This window comes from Acomys russatus, chromosome 14, assembly GCF_903995435.1.
Source record: "Acomys russatus chromosome 14, mAcoRus1.1, whole genome shotgun sequence".
Classification (NCBI taxonomy): Eukaryota; Metazoa; Chordata; class Mammalia; order Rodentia; family Muridae; genus Acomys; species Acomys russatus.
This window is the reverse complement of record NC_067150.1, coordinates 14,361,795-14,383,920: the sequence shown is the minus strand read 5'-3', so window position 1 is coordinate 14,383,920 and position 22,126 is coordinate 14,361,795. Positions and strand designations below refer to the sequence as shown.

The 22,126-nt window shown below is 34.0% G+C and overlaps 2 protein-coding genes across 2 annotated transcripts; one reads left to right on the top strand and one right to left on the bottom strand.

The window, feature by feature from the left end:
* Positions 1 to 760: 760 nt before the first annotated feature.
* Positions 761 to 1,678, top strand: LOC127197971 (putative gustatory receptor clone PTE03). The gene has a single exon (XM_051155780.1). It carries the CDS (start codon positions 761 to 763, stop codon positions 1,676 to 1,678), a length of 918 nt encoding a protein of 305 aa, XP_051011737.1.
* Positions 1,679 to 15,822: 14,144 nt separating this feature from the next.
* On the bottom strand, positions 15,823 to 16,761 carry LOC127197970 (olfactory receptor 7G2-like). The gene is given in 1 exon segment (XM_051155779.1): positions 15,823 to 16,761. A coding segment is annotated over 1 exon segment (939 nt).
* Positions 16,762 to 22,126: the final 5,365 nt, after the last annotated feature.

Genomic DNA, 22,126 nt, shown 5'->3' with positions numbered 1-22,126 from the left:
TTGCTATGGGTCTCTGCATCTGTTTTCCGTCAACTGATGGATAAAGCCTATCAGAAGTCAGTTATGCTGGACTCCTGTCTGCAAGCATAGCAATGGTTTTCTGTTATATTAATGAGAGGATACAAATATCTGACATAGTTGAAAAATATATTCTTGTTTACAACCTAGACACCAAATGCAGACTTAGTTGTATCTAACATAAAATACCCACTAAGACTTACTTTTGTTTAGATTTAATATGATTATTACAATCCTGAGGCTTTGAGAAATTTTAGTTTAAAAATTATATATAATTTTCTTTTATTCTTTTTCGCTTCTATAATACAAATAATTGCTTGCTACAAAAGTATTGAAGTAAAGAAAAGGATAAAAGATTACATCAAGATAGATGGTTTAAGTTAACAGAGATGAGATATGATAAATAACAATTTCCATTCAGAAATTTAAACACAACATGGCAGGAAAGATGTTTATTCCAAGTTAGCCAAATACAAACCGCCAATTCACTATGAATATAACAATTATGTAATTCCTGATCGTCTCGTGGTTCTTACTGCTGTATGTAGTTTATTTTACCCATGAGTAACAATATAAATGTAAATGTTAGAAATGAACATAATAAAAAAATTAAAAAACAAAAAGGAAAGAAGTAGAAGGCAAATTATGGGGAGTTGGAGAGTGAGAGCAAGAGTCAGAGTGAGCTTGTACTTTACTTTTGTGACCAATCACTTGTATTTTCTCATTCAGACTCCAACAAATTATGGAACTGGAAAACCAGACAGATGTAATACAATTCTTCCTCTTGGGACTCTCAGAGGATCCAGAATTTCAGCCCATTCTGTTTGGACTGTTCCTGTTCATGTACCTAGTGACAGTTTCTGGGAACTTGCTCATCATTCTGGCCATTATCTCTGACTCTCACCTCCACACTCCAATGTACTTCTTACTCTCTAACCTGTCCTTCACTGATATCTGCTTCAGCACCACCACTGTCCCTAAGATGCTGATAAACCTTCATAAACAGAGCAAAGCCATCAGTTATGCAGGCTGCATTACTCAGGTCAGCTTTGTCTTACTTTTTGCTGGGATGGAAAACTTTCTTCTTGCAGCAATGGCTTATGACCGTTATGTGGCCATCTGCAATCCCCTTCGCTACACAGCCATCATGAAACTCCACTTGTGTTTTCTGATGATTTTATTGTCGTTGTGCATTAGCATTGTGGATGCCCTTCTGCATGGTTTAATGATTCTGAGACTATCATTCTGCACATATTTTGAAATCCCTGACTTCTTCTGTGATCTTGATCAGGTCATCAAACTTGCATGTTCTGACACTTTCGTCAATAACATTCTGGTATATGCTGTAACTAGTGCATTAGGTGGTGTGCCCCTAGCAGGGATTATTTTCTCTTACTTTAAAATTATCTCTTCCATCCTGAGAATGACAGCATCAGGGGGTAGGTATAAAGCTTTCTCAACATGTGGGTCTCATCTGTCAGTTGTTTCCTTGTTCTATGGGACAGCATTTGGGTTATATATTAGCTCTGCATTTACAGACTCCCACAGGAAGACATCTGTAGCATCACTGATGTATACTGTGCTTCCTCCAATGCTGAACCCATTTATATACAGTCTGCGGAACAAAGATATGCAGAAGGCTTTGAGAAAAATCATCTAAATATCTATTTTCTTAACATTGCGTTGTCACTTTCAATGTAGCCTTCTGAGCTTACTCATTGGAGAGCAGAATAATAGCTCTTTATCTATCTGTTTTTCTTGTAATAATGACTACAGACCATATTAACTAATGGTTATTACTCTTGCGTATGAATGTTTGTATTGACCCTCTTTGGCTTGTTGAGATTTTGAATTCCTATGTGGAAATTGTGAGATGAATTTCTTGGGCACAGTCCAAAAAAGTAGACACTAGACAAATAATTCTAGATATACATATCTGCAGCAGGCTACTAATATTATTTACAGTATTAAGTCAACAAAGAACAAATAAGCTAAGAGAATATTTCATTAGAATGAGTGTACCACATAATCATGGATAATGCCAGCAGAATGTCACTATCTGGAATTTATGAGATTATCCTGACCTTTATGCCATTATTCTTACATATATTGTATTAGAATGGATTTACTTTTATGACAATTTTTAATACCCACAATAATCTAAAATTATCACTGCAGTTACAGTGGTGAATTATGTGTTGAAGCTTCTGTTGAAGTAAAAGAATAATGAAAGAACTATGCATTTTTGTGAGTCAATAATGAAAGCTGAATGCTCTTAGTGGCTGTTTCCTCTACTCTCATGGTACTCCCTGCACTTGTATTCCCCATCCATTAAACAACACTATACTAAGAATTCCATGTATTGATAGTGTAATAAACTATTTTGTTCCTCTGTAAAGATAGCAACAATTTGTAGATTCTATGATGTCTAAAATAGAACAAATGGGAAGCAAAAACAAACAAACAAACAAACAAACAAACAAAAAACTTATCTGAGGACTCTAGAATGCACCTCCAACTCAACTTATCTATATAAGTTTAATTCTTAAACACATTCCAAATATTTTGTTATACCCACATATAAATGTAACTCCTTCCCATCATCTAAGAAACTTATTTTTGCAACAGATTGTAATTATTATGGAAAAACCCAAGTAGTCTGAAAGGACAGAATGATTGCCTCTGTGATACAAAATATCAGTTGATATATAAAAAGTAGAATCCCTACATTGAAGGCTCAAGAGCCTTAATAGAAAATAGGTGATGGAATTTAAAAGAGGCAGATAATCAGGGCATGTTTTGTAATACAGTGTCCCCTCTAAATGACCGAAATGCTGCTCCCATGAAATACCAAAAATTTGGTATCCAAAAGAAGGCCTGAAAAATTAACAAGCCAATATGCATGAGTTTTTTTTATGAGGCTCAATTCCTAGATGAATAACTATAGAAAATTAATGTCAGCTGAGAGAGGACATGTTGTTTTCTTCCAGAAATGATCCTATTCATAGGTGGTCAATCCCAAGGAGTCAGCCCCAAATCTATATTCATATGAACAACATAAAAACACAACAGATTTCATTATATATATATATATATATATATATATATATATATATATATATATATATATATATAATCTTAAAAACAAGCAATAAAATGCCACACATTTGAAAAGGAATTGGGAGACAGAGGAGGAGTTTCAGTGAGGAGAAGAAGGGGGAGAATAATGTAAGTACTATATTCTTATACAATATTTTCAAAATATATTAGAATGTTGTTGCACATTAAGATAGTCATTTAGGGTAAATTAAGTCCAGGTGGGCACATCCAGATATATCCTAGTCAGGTTCCTGATTCTTCTTTTAATCATATTCTTTGAAAGCTGGTTTTTCATTTCAGATACCTGGTCTATTGGTTGTATAACAGACACTACATCTTACTCGAGAATTTATTAAAATTATCTGTTTAAAGAAATGATGTTCTCTAAAGGTTATCCAAAAATTACCTCTTCATCTGTCATTCTCCAGAACCTAGTGTGTACTCATTTGTAAACTAATTTATGTTCATAGGCAAGGTTATGATGAATCATATGACATCATCCACGTGGTTCCTGATGAATCCTCAGCTTGATAAATTCCCCTTAATCTTTGTAGAAACGTGCAATTGTTGAATCCACAGATTGTTAGTGTTTCAGAGTGGTCCTAATTGCCAGTGCATATTTCTAATAAGATCATAGGTTATGTCAGCATAAACATTCTGATGATAAATTTGGGCTTGTTAAAACTACTGCTGTAGTGCATGATTACTGTCATATTTAATTGTACTGTGTAATTGCCATTGGAAAGAAAGATAGCATGATCCCTGTTTAATAGTAAGTAATAAAATGCACTATCATTAAATTCTCAATCCTTACTATTTCTTTGGGTAAGAATTACTTTTCTATTACATACTTATTTTCAGTTTTGCTTAATAAATTAACTTTGTTGATTATAGTTTTATTATAGTTTATTGTTTTGAGTAGATCTATTTATAAGTGTCATAGATATTCACAAGGCATTTGACTAATGTTTATACATTCACATTTATTACTCATTATAAGTGACTAATACTCCTTTCATCTTTGACTGTGTCTGAATTACTCATTTCCAAAAAAAAAAAGATTCCAAAAAATGAAATGATTCTTAATAAAGTTATTAAGAATCACTACATAGAGAGCTTTTATACATGCATCAAGGTTTTTAAATGCAATTATAGTGAAATAAAATAAAATCCATGTACAGAAACCGCATTTAGAATTGGAATATCAGAAATATCAAGATTTCTCTGAGTGTTCCAATTATTTCCTATAATTATCTCTTCAGGGCAGTTTCTTAAACTGACATGCTTTTAATAGATGAAATGTTATTCTATTAGTTCCTGTAGACATCCACATTGGGAATTCTTTTGCGTAGTTCAGGATCCATCACTGTGTAACTGCTACTTTACTATGGTATAGGACAATAGAAAAAGAGATAGAGGAACATGTAGGAAATTAAAAATGATGATGTGTTCTGTATGCATGTATGCAAACATTATAAAGAAACAAGTAGCTGTGTAATTGGTGGGTGTTAGTAATGAGATTAGTAAACTATATTAAAATAACGTTAATAATAAAACCATATTTATAACTGTCTGTGTAATATTGATGGAAACATGACACTCTTTATCATGCATTCACTCTGACTAGTGGTTGCCATGAAGACACATTAATAAGCAAATTATGGGACTCTGGCATGTTCAGCATTCTAAGATTATCTCTTTAAGAGTACAAATACTAACATTTTATTATATATATTTATTTATATATGTGTGTATGTATACATATGCATGTTTGTTCTATATATAACACAAAAGCACTTCCATTCTACAGCTTTCTAGGTCTGCACATTCATTTAAAAACAATCCATTTGTCAGTTACAGAAAGCTTGGATTATGGATTTTGGAGAGAGTTGTGTTCAATGCTTAGGACAACCATTTTACCTGGCATTTACTCCAGAGAAAATTCAATTTAAGGCTTGATATAGTCTTTTGTAAATATTCAGTTATTGTTATCTGAGATTTATGGGGTTGTTCTTCCTATGGTAATTTCAGAGCCTTTGCATGATTTCAGTTGCAAAACATCCCTGGCAAATCTGGAATTCTTGCAATGGTTGATAATTGTTTAGGTAATGGTTACTTAAGACAATACCCATATAAGATAAGAGGTTTTATGTGGGAATTGACTTGCTAAAATGTCTTTTGTGTGACAACCAATTAAAGCACTTCTGCAAGGCAGTTTGGAGGTCATTTCCTCAGAGATGATACCCTTACAGCAGGAACCCATAACCCATCCTTCACTGTCTCTCTTTTGTCTGTATAACTAAGAACACCCTCAGAGAGTCATGGCTTCCATTGTGGAACTTAAGATCACGCTAATAATTTCTTGCCCACAAATAAAATTTACTTGTACGCTTTCACAAGAGCTTTTTCTGCCAACCAATTGACCTTTATTTATCAACTATGTACAAAGTTTTATGCTAAAAGCTGTATGGGATATTAAGAATTCATGATATCCCCACCTGCAAAAATCAGTTGGGAGAGAAAGAATATATTTTTAGGCAATTTGTTTCATATTTTGTCATGTGTATGTATGTCTATTTGTGAGTATGAAGATGTGAGTACAGTGTCCACATAGGCCAGAAAAATGCAATGGATCTCCTGGAGCTAGACTTATAGTCATGTGTAAGTCCTGTGACATGTGTCTTGGGAACAAAACTCAGGTACTCTGCAAGTGGACTACACAATTTTAACTTCTTGGCCATCTTTCTTGCCCATTTAAGAATACTGTCTCTGAAATATGTTTGAAATGTCATGCTTAAAAGTCCATTATTCACTTTCATTTGAGAAGTTTGTGGAATATGTACCTACAAGTCTTATAGAGGTCAGTAATGTATTATTCTGTATATGTCTATGACCTCAGATTAAAACTAGAGCTTTAACATAAAGAAACAAAAGAAAACTAGAGCTTCAAAGTCTATTAAATCCTCCACAGTCTCGTCCTCATTATTGAATAAATTAATATTTTTCTTATTCTCTTTATTATGTTAGATTCTATGACTATGTTAGTATTTCATTTTAAATAATATCAGAAGTTCTATCTCAGTGAAGTAACTTTGTGCCATAATTTGTTTAATATGGAATATTTAATAATGATTACATTTAATTTTAAAGATTCTTACATAATCACATACTTTTCCCAGTTCTTTGCTTTTTCTAAAGCCCCTCATATAACACACATTTCTCTATTTCAAATTCATGGACTCCTGTGTCAATGGAATATTCTGAGAATAATTCTTCCATCGAAAGAGACTAGAAATTCTTGGGCCTCATTACCAGAGTTTAAAATACACCTTGAGATGACTTAAGACTTAAGACCACTACTTTACTGTGTATTTCCGTGGTTTGTTTAAGCTGTCTGTAAGAGAACAGTGAAAGATAATTTGCTTCGGATTTCCCATACAATAGAAATGCTTAGCTTAATCTCATGTTATGTACCTTTACATGACCCTGACTGAGGTCAGTGTATCTGTATAATTTCCTGAAAATGTCAAATCATAAACTAAAAACTATTCTTTTTCTTATGTGATGATTTCCATGGTGTTCAATAAATACTGAGCAAATCTTTTATTAAAAACACACACACACACAGAGACATAACAGATATGACTCATATATAGAGAAACACACAGACACACATTGGGACAAGACACACACAGATACAGGGACAAGCAGATTCTGAAGACAGACTTCAGATAATCATAGATTCTGACTCATAAAACAGTTAGTGAGAGGATTAAAGACAAAATGAACATATAGTAGAAAATTAATATCTAGACTTCATAGGGGAGTCCAGAGTGTGAGTATGGGATAGATCTGACCTCAGATCACCTCACCATTCCACAGTGGGACCCAGGCACCAGGAAGAATTGAGGGGGCAGGTGGTTCTAAACACATTTTTGTAAAGCCCAGCCAAACACCACAGGTTAGTACATATCTTACCTATACTCTCCGGTGGACTAAACCAAGGCCCCAGCCTCGGGCAGGGTCTCTAAAGCCCATACAAACACAGACACGCTCTCTATATGACTGAACTCTGGGCTACAGAGCACCAGTGTCTGTGTCTGCTGGCCAAGGGAAGATCATACTGTGTGGAACTGGAATAAATTTGACTTTGGAGCACTCAACTTGTCCATGGAGGCATCCTGGACCCAGGCAGCTATGTACACATTCTTCAAAGCCCAGCCAAATGTCACAGGCTAGTGTGAGGTACCTGTTCTCTCTTTAGTATTGAACCAAGGCCCCTGGGCCCTAGTGGCCCAAAGCCTCTCCAAATGCCAGATAGTGGGCTGTACCCACACTCTCTCCAACTGAACTTTGAGTGAAGATCATCATCATCATCATCATCATCATCATCATCATCATCATCATCAACAACTAGTATAGTGGGAAGCCCAGGGTGTGGTGAAAAGTCCCCTGGGGCTGAACCTAGGCCATCTGCATGATTCAAGGAAGTTTTTCTGATACTCAGAGGTGAGGGATCTCATCCTATAGCCACTCACTTATGAACTGCTCTCAATAGCCAATGAAGGACACTAGAAACTACCACCAAACATCAGACACAGCATGATGACTAAAGGCCAGTGTAAAAAACACAACAAAAGCCAAAATAATATGGCATTTCCAGAACCCAGTTATCCAAAAGCAATCAACCCTGGAACATAAAACACAACTAAAGCACAAGAAAATGATATCAAATCCTTTATAATGAAGATGATAATGGATGAAATGAATGAACAAAATCCATAAAAAATACAAGAAGATGCAGCCAAATAGATCGAGGACCTTATAGAGGCCATGAGAGAAACCTACAGGGAGGAAATGAAGAAATCACTGGAAGAAATTCATGAAAATGCAAACAGCCAGGTGAAAGAAATGAATAAAATGGTTGGTTCAAGATCTGAAGAAGAAAATGGAAACAATGATAAAAGCACAAACAGAGGAAAGCCAGGAAAGAGGAACTTAGAGAAGAAAACAGGAACAGCAAAGGTAAGCATTGCCAACAAAATCCAAGAGATAGAGGAAATAATCTCATGTGTAGAAGATACAATAGAAAAATTTGATGCAACCATCAAAGAAAATGTTAAATCTGAAAAAGTCCTGGCACAAAATATCTAAGAAATCAAGGACACAATGAAAAGAAGAATCCTAAGGATAATAGAAATCAAGGAAAGAGAAGATTCCCAGCTCCAAGGCCCTGAAAATATTTTCAACAAAATCATAGAAGAAAATCTTCCCAATTTAAAAAGAGATGCATAAAAACATACAAGAGGCCTACAGTACACCAAATAGAATAGAACAAAAAAGAAAACCCTCCTGCCACATAATAATTAAGACACAAAATGCACAGAACAAGAAAAAAATCTTAAAAGCAGCAAGGGGAAAGGGCCAAGTAACATATAATGTTAAACATATCAGAATCAGAAGAGACCATAAAAGCCAGTAGGGCCTGGACAGAGATCTTGCAAACCCTAAGAGGCCATAAATGCCAGTCCAGACTACTATACTCAGTGAAATTTTCAATAACCATAGATAGATGAAACAAGATATCCCATGACAAAATCAAATTCAAACATTATTTATCCATAAATCCAACCCTACAGAAGTTACTAGAAGGAAAACTGGAACACAAAGTGGCTAACTATAAGGAGGAAACACAGGAAATAGATATCTCCATTTTACAAAACAAAAACCAGAACAAACACACAAACACTACACAACCAACATTAAAATCAAGGGACTTAACAGTCACTGGTCATTAATCTTTCTCAATATCAATGGTCTCAGCTCTCCAATGAAAAGACACAGACTAACAGAATAGATGCATAAACATGACCCAACATTTGGTTATATTTAAGAAATGCATCTCAGCTACTGTGATAGATATTACCTCAGGGTAAGAGGCAGAAAAAAGGTCTTCCAATCAAACAGACACAAGTTACAAGCTGGTGTAGACATTCTAATATGTTATAAAATAGAACTTAAACCAAAAATTAATCAAAAGAGATGACGAAGGACACTTCATACTCATCAAAGGAAAATTCAACCGATTCTGAACTTCTATGCCCCAAGTACAAGGGAACCCACATTCATAAAGAAACATTAATAAAGGTTGAACCACACATCAATCACCACAAGTTAATAGTGGGAGACTTCAACACACTACTTTCACCAAAGGATAGGTCAATGAAACAGAAGCTAAGCTGAGAAATAATGACACTAAATGATGTCATAAAGCAAATGGATCTAAAAGATATTTACAGAAAATTTCACCCAAACACAAAAGATTATACCTCACAGAACCTTCTCCAAAATAGGCAATATAGGATGTCACAAGGCAAGCCTCAACAGATGCAAGAAGATTGAAATAATACCTTGTAACCTATCAGATCACCATGGACTAAAGCTGGACTTTAGCAACAACAGAAATAATAAAAAGCCCACACACATGGAAATTGAACAATACTCAATGACAACTGGGTCAGAGAAGAAATAAAGAAAGAAATGAGTGAATTTTTAAAATTCAATGAAAATGAAGACACAACATACACAAATTTATGGGACACGTTGAAAGCAGTGCTAAAAGGAAAGTTTATAGCACTAAATGCCTTCATAAAGAGATTGGAGACATCTCCTCTAGGCAACTTAAGACTGCATCTGGGAGCCCTCGAAAAAAAGAAGCAGAAACACCCAAGAGGAGTAGATGGGTGGAAATTATTATGCTCAAGGCTGAAATCAATCAATTAGAAACAAAGAGAATAAATTAAAAGAATCAGCAAAACAAGGAGCTGGTTCTTTGAGAAAATCAACAAGATAGACAAACTATTAGCCAAACTAAAAAGCAGAAAGACACTATCCAAATCACCAAAATCAGGAATGAAAAGAAAGACATAACAACAGACACTGAAGAAATACAAAGAATTATTAGATTTTACTTCAAAAGCCTATATGTTGCAGAATTAGAAAATCTAAAGGAAATGGAGAATTTTCTTGATAAATTCCACTTGCCAAAGTTGAATCAAGATCAGATAAACAAGTTAAATAGTCGTATTTCTCCTACAGAAATACGAGGAGCCATCAAAAGTTTGCCAAAAAAACCAAAATAAAACAAAACAAAATAAAAAACCCAGGGCCAGATGGTGTCAGCACAGAATTCTATCAGACATTCAAAGAAAAAGTAATACCAATAGTCTTCAAACTACCCTAGAAAATAGAAATTGATTGGACATTACCAAACTTATTCTATGAGGCCACAGGCATCTTGATACCTAAACTGCACAAAGAGCCAACAAAGAAAGAGAATTTCAAAAAAATTTCTTTTATGAACACTGATGCAAAAATACTCAATAAAATACTCACAAAATGAATTCAAGCATACATCAAAGATATCATTAGCCATGACCAAGTAGGCTTTATCCCAGGCATGGATGGATATTTCAATATATGGAAATCTATCAATGTAATCCAACATATAAATACACTGAAAGAAAAAAATACACAGGATAATCTCTTTAATGCTGAAAAGCATTTAACCAAATCCAACACTCATTCATGTTTAAGTTCTTGGAGAGATCAGGGAAATAAGACATATATCTAAACATAGTAAAGGCTATATACAGCAAGTGAATAGCTGGCATCAAACTAAAAGGAGAGAAACTCAAGGAAATTTTACTAAAATAGGGTATAGTCAAGGCTTCCCACTTCAGCCATATATCTTCAATATAGTACTTGAAGCTCTAGCTAGCACTGTAATACAACTAAAAGAGATCAAGGGGATACATATCAGAAAAGAAGAAGTCAAACTATCACTATTCACAGATGATATGATAGTTTACATAAGTGACCCCAAAAATTCTACCAAGGAACTCCTACATCTGATAAACACCTTCAGCAGAGTGGCTAGATACAAAATCAAACAAAAAATCAGTAGTCCTCCTGTATACAAATGACAATAGTGCAGAGAAAGAAATTAGGGAAACTACACCCTTCAGGATAGCCACAGATAATATAAAGTATGTAGGTATAACTCTAACCAAGCAAGTGAAAGATTTGTATGAAAAAATTCAAGTCTCTGAGGAAGAAAAGTGAAGATGATATCAGAAGATATGAAGATTTTCCTTGTTCATGGATTGGCAGAATCAACATAGTAAAAATGGGCATCTTACCAAAAGTAATTTACAGATTCAATACAATCCCTATCAAAATACCTACACAATTTTTAAAGCCCTTGAAAGATCAATTCTCAACATCATATGGAAAAACAAAAAACATGAATAGCAAAAGCAATTCTGTACAATAAAAGATCCTCCAGAGGAATGTCTATCCTTGAATTTAAGCAGTACTGTAGAGCAACAATAATTAAAATAGTATGGTACTGGCAAAGAAATAGACTGGTTGATCAATGGAATGGAATCAAAGACCCAGAAATAAAGCCACACAACTATGGACACTTGATTCTTTTTTAAACAAAGAATCCAAGTCTATACAATGGAAAAAGGATAGCATCTTCAACAAATGATTCTGTTCTAACTGAATGTCTACTTGTAGAATAATACAAGGAGATTTATATCTATCACCATGCACAAAACTCAAGTCCAAGTCGGGTAAAGACCTCAGCATAAAACCAGATATACTTTAAACCCCTTCCCAGATCTAGCCAATGGTCAGAATATTCTCCACAGTTGAGTGGAGAGTGTGATATGACTTTCTCACATACTCTGGTGCCTCACATTTGACCATGTCCCCTGGAGGGGGAGACCTGGTGGCACTCAGAGGAAGGACAGCAGGTAGCCAAGAAGAGACTTGATACCCTATGAGAATATACAGGGGGAGGTAATCCCCCCCCAGGAACAGTCATAGGGGAGGGGAATAATGGGAAAATGGGGGGGGGGAGGAATGGGAGGATACAAGGGATGGGATAAACATTGAGATGTAACAAGAATAAATTAATAAAAAAATATTGAAAAAAAATAAAACCAGATATACTAAATCTGTTAGAAAAAAAGTGGGGAAGAGCCTTGAACTCGTTGGCACTGCAGACAACGTCCTGAACAGAACACCAACAGCCCCGGCTCTAAGGTCAACAATTAATAATTGGGACCTCATGAAACTAAAAAGCTTCTGTAAGGCAAAGGACACTGTCAACAGAACAAAATGGCAGCCTACAAACTGGGAAATGATATTCGCTAATCCTACATATGAAAAAAGGTTGATATCCAAAATATATAAATAGCTCAAGAAATTAAACACCACCAAACTAAAGAACTCAATAAGAAAATGGGGCTCAGAACTAAAGAGAGAATTCTTAACAGAGAAATATCAAATGGCTGAGAAACAATTAAAGAAATGCTCAATGTCCTTGGTCATCAGAGAAATGCAAATCAAAATGACTCTGATGTTCCATTTTACACCCATCAGAATATCTAAGATAAAAAATTCAAGTAACAGCACATGCTGGCAAGGATATGCAGAAAGCAGAATACTCCTCCATTCTGGTGGGAGTGCAAATTTGTACAACCACTTTGGAAATCAATCTGTTGTTTTCTCAGAAAATTGGAATATACCCAAAAGATGCTCCACCTAACAAGGACATTTGCTCAAATATGTTCAAAGCAGATTTATTTGTAATAGCCAGAATCTGGAAACAGTGTAGATGCCCCTCAGTTGAAGAATGAATAAAGAAACTGTGTGCTGGAGCATCTTCTGGGTATATTCCAAGGAGTGGAATAGTTGGGTCTTGAGGAAGCCCACCCAGAAGATGCTCCAGCACACAAGAAAATTTGCTCATCCATGTTCATAGCAGCCTTATTCATAATAGCCAGAACATGGAAACAGCCTAAGTGTCCATCAGTAGAAGAGTGGATAAAGAAACTGTGGTACATATACACTATGGAATACTACTCAGCTATTAAAAACAAGGAATTCCCGAAATTTGTGGATAAATGGATTGAGCTAGAAATGATCATAATGAGTGAGTTAACCCAGAAGCAGAAAGAATCAAATAGTATATACTCACTTATATCTGCATACTAGCCCAAGGGGCATGTCCCACGAAAGCCTTCACTTACCAGGAAACTGGGACAGAGGGGAAGGCATCCTACTGGGACTCTAAATGAGAGATGCATGGGAGAATAGCAAAATAAAAGGATACAGAGGGTCCTAGAAATCTACAAGTAGAACAATATGATAGGCAGATTTGGGCCCAGGGGTCCCGCTCAAACTGAGATGGAATTTTTAATCCTGATGAAATTGTTACACAGTAGAGTCTCTTAATGGAAAATTTGGCATGAATGGATATGGGAAAAGACTGTATCTGTAGAACAATAAAAAGTTTCTTGATATTTTTTCTTTTCTTTTCTTTTTTTTTATTCAGGGAAAAGCTTGTCTGTAAGACCTCAGAGTAATGTTTAATTGCACCATCATTATTAGTCTATGAGAAGCATAAGGTTAAGTACACTGATTTCCAAGTATGAGGCCATTGTGTACATCCTGAAAATTTTTATTTGAATTGAGCTGCATTGCTATTTTTTTTTTTTATCATTGAAGGTTTTAAAATCTTTTAAAGGTGGTAGAATGTAGCATGAGGTACTATTCAAATATACCCAAGCAAAAGTTTTTTTGGAATCTTAGATATTATGGCTGTTATTTTTATAAGAAAAATTTAAATTTACATAAAGGGAATATTTAAGTTACTACTACACCATTTCCCAAGCGAATAATAAGAAAATGGCAAAGGTTAGAAAAACCGAGGAAAAGAACAAGAAATTCATAATATGTCTTGATGTGAATTTAGAAACATGCTACATGCCAATTCTAGTGCTATACATGTGTGAATAGGATGACAATAAATATATAATAAATGGATTGTGAAAAAGCAAGCCTGCACATTTTATAAATGTCAGAAATATTAATGAATGTCAATATCTTAGAAGATATTACAATGATATTGTGAAGATATTATAAATGAAAAAATCCTTGTAATGTAAGACATTTAGGGTATATACTATAGATAGGGAGAGGAATTTGCCAACCCAGAGCCACTAATTTCTAGAAGACAGTAATATTATAACAAATATACAGCTATCTATTACCTAAAACATAATTATTTGAAAGGACCTCTTTACAATTTTTTATTTACAGTGAGACAAAATGTTTGCCTACATTTCATCAAAAATTTAAAGACTGTTTCCTTTTTTGTCACTACCACAACATTAATATATCAAAAAAGTATAAAATAATTGTTAAACCACAAAAAAGGTGAATTGGGGTAATAACAGAAGTACAGTGAATAAATAGATAAAATTGAGAATTTGTTCACTGAGGCTTATCTGGGTGAAAGGAAGTAAACAGTTGCAAAGATTTGTACAAGCATACATAAAGGCTTGATATCAGCTCTACAAATACCTATAATATTATTAATGAGAAGACATGTTCAAAAATAACATAACCAACGACATTGATCCAACCTATATGTTCTCAAAAAATTACATGTCATTGTATGTATACCTACACAATCTGAGATGAATTCTATGGTATAAATAAATATTTTTGTCATGAGTGGCATTTACATTGGCATCACATAACATAATATCCACAAGTTAGGGGATTGAACTATGGGATTGTCAGTTTTTATCTAACACTCAAGTAATGGCAGGAATTTCTGTGTGTTTCTGAGTTCATAGAAAAATTTACTATAATGGACTGAGGGCAAATGTTGTATGACTTTATTGAGAAAATATAAAAAAGCTACTATTCACACAAGTAGGTCATTAATGAATGTCGTAAAATACCTTCACAGAAGTATAGCTTGCTGAATCTATAAATTTATTCAATAACGTGAGTCAATCAAAGATAGCTTAAAAACCAGAAGGTCTATTATAGTGTGGGTGATGCCTTACAATTGCTGCATCCTAGAATCTTTCTACTTAACTTCACAATGTCAATAAGAATGAATCCTCTCATCAGAAATGTTGCTGCAACTATAATATTTTAGAGGAATCTTGAATGTTATCACGTTTAGAGATATTTCAGACTCTCAAGTGTTGTTAGATCCTGAATATTAGGGATTCCATTTTCAGTGTAATAGCTACATAATAGAAGGACACTCATTGTGTTGCCTTGGACATCCTATAATTATGGGATATCTTCAATGTCTAAAACCAGCTAGAAACTGGTTAACATAAAGTGTTAACTGACTATCTCATATATGAACTGATGATAATATATATCTGAAATGATAGGTTAATAATTTCTGAAGTGCTTGTAATAGACAAAATATTTTTCATTATACTAGAACGAGAATTTTTTTCTTCTTCAAAAACCAATGGCATCCTTAAAATGGAAATTCTAATATTGAATAATTTTAAAGACAGTAATATAATTATGTGGATTTTGAGTTTTAAACATAATGAAACCAAGTAAGGAAGAAGCATTTATGTTTCAGAAAGATATACATAGTAGGAACTTAGTACTTAATTAATGGATTATAATATCAATTAATCTGAACCAAAGTAGATGTACTCACAGAACACATTTCATTAAGCCCAAACAATGAAGTCAGCTGATTCTAAGTTTTACATCTGACATTTCTCCATTTAAAACTGGTCAATACATTTTCATTGACTTGGAACCATTGCCACAGGTTCTACCTCAGTAAATTAGAACACAAAACTATGGAAAACAAATAATACCAATAATGAGCTGCCTCAAGGATCCCTTGATTTCTTTGCTTCTCAAGCTGTTGATAAAAGGATTTAGCATTTGAGGAACCACACTGTACATCATGAATGTTATTACATTGCTAGTGGAAGAGTTAGAGACTGAAGAATTCATGTAAACACCGAAACCAGTCCCATAGAAGAAAGATACCACTGAAAGATGAGACCTACTGGTCGAAAAAGCTTTATGTCTTCCACTGACTGAGGGGATCTTCAGGACAGAGTACACAATTTGAATATAAGAGAAAATAATTCCAGAAAGAGGGATAACTGAAAATACAATGGTTGATGTATAAATAAAAAGAATATTGATAAATGTATCAGAGCAGGCGTGCTTGGTGACCTGGCCAAGTTCACAGAAGAAGTTGGGAATATTCTGTTCTGTGCAGAAAGACAGTGGCAACACCAGAAGAGTATGGAGTAGTGTATTTATCATGCTGATGAGCAGGAAAAGTAATACTAGGAAGATGCATATGAAAGGATTCATAATGATTGTGCATCTTAAAGGTTGACAAATGGCCACATAGCGGTCATAAGCCATCATAGTAGTGAGGGTTCTGCTTTCTAAAGCATAAAATGTCAAGAGAAAACACACCTGGGACAGGCAGCTTGTGTAAGTGATGCTCTGGTCATGTACTTGGATGTTCAACATTTTCGGGGCTGTTGTTGTGCTTATACAGATATCAGTGAAAGACAGATTGCACAGAAAGAAATACATTGGGGTGTGAAGGTGAGAGTCTGTGCTTACAGCCAGTATAATGAGTAGGTTTCCAACGACGGTAATAAGGTATGCTAACAGAAACAAGGTGAAGAAGAGGGGTTATAGTTCTGGGACATATGTTAATCCCATGAGAAAAAATTCTGAAATACATGATTGGTTTACAGGTTCCATGTATATGCTGAATATTGGACAAATGGACAAGGAAAACATTTTAAGATGAATTGTAACATCATATCATAATAATATATATATAATATAGATATAAACAGAATTGTAATATTTTTACTTACTTTTAATAAGCTCCAATATCCTGAGAAGCAATGCATCTTTAAATAAATACTCCCAGTGAAGCCTGGGGGGATGGCTCGTGGATTTAAAAAAAACTTCCTCCTCTTGCATAGGACACAGGTTAGTTTTCTAACAGTGTTGTCTGGACCGTCAGAATTTCCTGTTACCAGTTATAGAAACAAAGGTTATTTTATGGCTTCCAAAATGGTAATTTCTCACATGTGGCACATGCACACTTCCACAGGCACACACAAAGAAATGGAAATAAGAATGAAAAACATACTAATTGAATTTATACCTCTATATCTTGGGAACTAGTGCATATATAAAGTAAAACCTTTTTTAGATGCAATTTGAACTGCAAAAGTACTTCAGGTTTTTCCCTACAATCTGTTTCCACTCCTCTTGTTTATTTGTATTCTAATATCTACTCAATATACTGAACACCAAAACATTTGTAATTATCTTGACAAATGATGAGACTGCATTGAGTTATAAAGCATGTATATTTCCCATCCACATCTTCAAGCAAAATGACAGATTGTTATTAAAAATGTCTCAAACTCAAAACCAAGAACATCAGCCAAACATTTTGTCTTCACCCAGAATCATCTCTTGTGATGATTGAATTATAGATAAACTGGTTCGGATAGGAGATGCACTTATAAGATGATGGCATGGAATCAGTGTACATAACCTGCAAAGGAAAAGTGAGTTCTCTGGTCTTCTATGTTGAGTTGAGTCTCTAAAGATTCTTTACCTATGCTTCCAGACAATAATTAATTACAACTCCTAAATTATCACAGGAATAGCACAATGTTTTCTTATTTTAATATTTGCTTTCAAATATAATCTTAAGCTTTCCTTTACTTTTAGGCATTCTAACTTCTACTCACTAAGACAGTTAAAAAAAAATGGAGATCATTCTTTTAGGTGAGTTTGAGTTAAGACTGGTCAATGATGGCTATAATCTTCAAGTTCCTAAGTGTTGTAATTGAAAACTAAACCAACCTGCTTTAGAAATCAATTGTAGAAAAAATAGAGAAACCATATTAATTACTCCCCTTCTTCTTAAAAACCCTGAATGTTTTAATGAAATACAGAACATATCATTAGATATATTACAATGGAAAAATATCAATATATATATTATTTTGATATTTTTCCACTATATATATAATGAAAGATGGAGTCTTTGTTAAGCATTTTGTAGTTCCTTAATAAAGACTTACAGATAACAGTCTCAGATAACTCATGGAAGGCAATGTTTTTCTTCTCACAATTTATAGGAAAATAGTCATTTCAAACATTCTACATATATAAGATTGTATGTTTCATATTGTGTTAATAAGGTACACCATGAATTTACTTCAGGCTCTTCTATTAATGTTATAAATATTCATAAATTGAATGAGAAACCTTGGTATGCTCCTCTCAATGGGAAAACATTTGAGATGAAGCTCAGTTCACAATTTGTCCTTACCCAAACCTCATGTTCTAGGTCTTATATTTCATAACTTTTGTTTATAGATTTGTACTGAAATTAAGGTTGGGTATGATTTTATGGACATTTTTCAATTATGAGAAACAAAAAGAACAATAACTGTCAGCACAGATCCTTGATAAGATATTATCTACCATTACCCTGTGTTTGTGTGTGTGGGTTTTTTTATCTTTGCATTTTCTATGTTCAAAAGCACATGAGATATTCCTTTTATCCTCAAAGAAGAAGAACATTATGATGGGTGGACATAGGCCCAGGGGTCCTGCTCAAATCATGGCAACAGCCTAGGACAATACATGCAATAAACCCTGAACCCTTACCCAGATCTACCCAATGGACAGGACATTCTTCAAGTTGAGTGGAGAGTGGGGTCTGACTTTCACATGAACTCTGGTGCCCCATATTTTACCTTGGATGGGGAGGCCTGGTGGCACTCAGAGGAAGAATATCAGGCTACCAAGAAGAGACTTGATACCCTATGAGCATATACAGGGGGAGGAAGTCCCCCTCAGTCACAGTCATAGGGGAGGGGAGTAAGAGGAAAATAGGAGAGAGGGAGGAATGGGAGGATACAAGGGATGGGATATGAATAAATTGATAAAATATATTTAAAAAAAAAGAAGTGATAAACTGTGGTAGTTGAAACTATAAGATTCTGAACATTTATAACTTGACAAATGCCAATGTAGAGTAAGAGTTTGTATCATAACACCACTCCTCATCGTGGTTATATAGAAAAATAATTATGGAGGTATGACCAATAATTGAAATGTTCATTTTGCCTTGACATATGATGCTGTTGCAGTGATAAGCTGATTTGAATAATAGTTACATACTACAAAAAATTGTTAGTATTAACCTAAGAAGCATATCATGTGAAAAAGTACACATCATGACAAAAAATTTTAGAGCATTTTTCAGTATGTAAAGGCTAGTGTGACATATTTTACTGTGTATTATACTCATTAATAGAAAAAATAAATAATGCAAGGTTGGCTACAAGAGAATAAGCAATAGAACACACACGTTCTTCAGTAATTGCTTTATATATTTCCCAAAAGTAGTAAGTACTAGTTGAAACTGCATGCTTCACATAACACTTGAAATTTACATTTCTATATAGAATAACCACACTGCCATAACATGCATCATTTTGTCACAATATTCTACTTAATAACATTATTATAAATACTATTTCTGCACTGTCTTGGAATATATGGAATGTAAATAGGCATTCATACTTACTGTTTTAAAATTAATACTAATTTGTGCACGTACCCCTTTTAAGTTTTAATTAGTTTCATATTCCACTATTTGACTACAAAACACTGCTTGCTTTCCTCATGTTATGAGTAATATGACTCGTTTTATTTATGAATACATGTTTAACATAGATCTGTGAATAAAAATTATATTGAATTAAAGATCAAATGTCTTTGCAAAAGAAGTAAATTTTATATATTTATTACTTAATTGTTTTTAGAAAGATCTGAAGTATAACAAAATATCAGGCCTGGTTAATTGTATGAAGAAACAAGTTATTTTCATAGGTATCTGTTACACAGATTAAACACTGGCCTCTTTTTGCCTCCGTAGTCCTCAATTCAATCTAATGAATTTGAATGAGACATGTGGAACACAGTTTATAAGACAGGGAGAGCACTGTAAAACAATATGAGGTATTCCTCATGGTTGATATTGGAAAATTCTTACAGAAATCATGTCAGCCTAAAATTTTAGATATCTGTATACTTAGTGTTTCAAAAATAGATCTGTGAAATGTATTGCTGTTTCTAGATGATTGATGGAGCATTCTAGATTAATTTTCATTGGAAGGAGCACTGATTTATCTTTGTTAGGTACTAGAATGCAGTCTAGGTAGAAACATCATGGTGCTTTTATTTAAAATACTATGTCTTACCTTAGCCCAAGAAGTTTGGCTCTGATCTCATTTTTTATTTATTTTTATTTTTTATTTTTTTTAATTTTTAAAATTTTATTTATTTATTTATTTTTATTAATTTATTCATATTACATCTCGATTGTTAGCCTTTCCCCTGTTTCCTCCCATTCTTCCCTCCCTCCCACTTCTCCCCTTCTCCCCTCCCCTATGTCTGTGATTGAGGGAGACCTCCTCCCCATATATATGATCTCATTTTTTAAATCAGTAGTCAAAATTAATTTTCTGATATTGAAAGTTGTAATTAAAAATGAGAGGCATCAGTCTTGACATTATTACTCTGCATTCTGTATTTTGAATTGTATGAAAAAATGTAACCACGAAAAAACACCCCCCATTTCAAAAATGTATAAAAACCCAGGTTGCTAGCCAACAAAATACACTCAGATTCAAACACTAAAAAAAAGAGAGAGAGAGAGAGAGAGAGAGAGAGAGAGAGAGAGAGAGAGAGAGAGAGAGAGAGAGAGAGAGAGGCATATTCTCCAATACTTTCAAGCCTATTAATATCTGTACATATAACTGACATGCTTTTGTTAATTGTACTCTCTGGGATGTTTTATTTTGAATATTTTATATTTATTAGGAAGATTCAAGATGCTGCTTTTTACATATCTAACTTTCTCTCTAGTTCTCAAAGCCTACTTAATTGATAATCCTAAGTCTCTCTCTTATGATCCATATAAGAATATAAGAATATAAGAAGATAATTACAGATGGACTGGCAAAGGATAAACATACCTCAAATTCCTATTTATCACTCAACTCCCCAGAAGTTGGGTGGCTAACTTTGGAGATAGTTTCTTGAAAAATAATTACATTAGTATGTGGCCAAAACATCCTGGCCCAATATGATTTGTGTTCTTGTTAAAAGAAAAGATTGGGAAGATATATAAACATATATGTGCATATACAGATATACATATAGATGAAATAACAGTCAAATTAAAGCACATGTAAGGAGAAGTGTCTCCAAGCCTCAGAAAAAAATCTGAAGACAATAGCTTTTTCTGCTAACTCCAGAACCACAATAATACTATTCTAGTATTTTTAAGCCACCAATTTTAGCTATTTTAGTTTAGGAAAACTTAGAAAATTAACACTTTCACCAAATCCATGTCCACTACAACCACAGCAGAAAATATCTGACTGATTTTATACAATTTTTATAGTTGAAGAATGGCCAATGTCTGGTCATAAGTAAATGGGTATTGTTCTTGTAAATAGCGTTAGACAAGCAGAATGAAAGATATGTGCATATCAGCATAAATATATATGAGGATGTTAAGTCAGAGGACCAATCCTTGACATGTGAAGTGAAAGGTCTTCTTTCTCATCAATTGTTTTGCATACTCTCATCTCTTCTCAGGATAGAATTATAAACACATGTTCTCCTCCTCAAAGTACTTAGCAAAGTACCATTGTATATCTGCTATCTTACTGACAATGATACTCAGAATCTCACCTGGATGTTGCTCAAGATGAGGTGTCTTTGGTTGAAAGTTCTGATGCTTGATCCTGACAGACAAAGATTAGGGGGTTGGTCACAGGCTGACTCTGACAATGTAGTGTAGGTATCTTAGGTACTCAATATCCAATGTTCCCCACTAGACCATCTATTTTTACTGTAATTCTAATCTCCAAAAAGAAGGACTTAACTACTGAGTGTATAGAAGTATGGAAATCAATATATATAATATATTGACCCCTGAGGATAGTAATTCTTTTCTATTGTTCCTGATCAGTTTCATGTGTTACATTTTCAAAAGATTTTTTTTAACATTTGT

Bases quoted from the DNA above. Each gene is read 5' to 3' on its own strand.
- LOC127197971 (XM_051155780.1), top strand. From the start codon at position 761: ATGGAACTGGAAAACCAGACAGATGTAATACAATTCTTCCTCTTGGGA.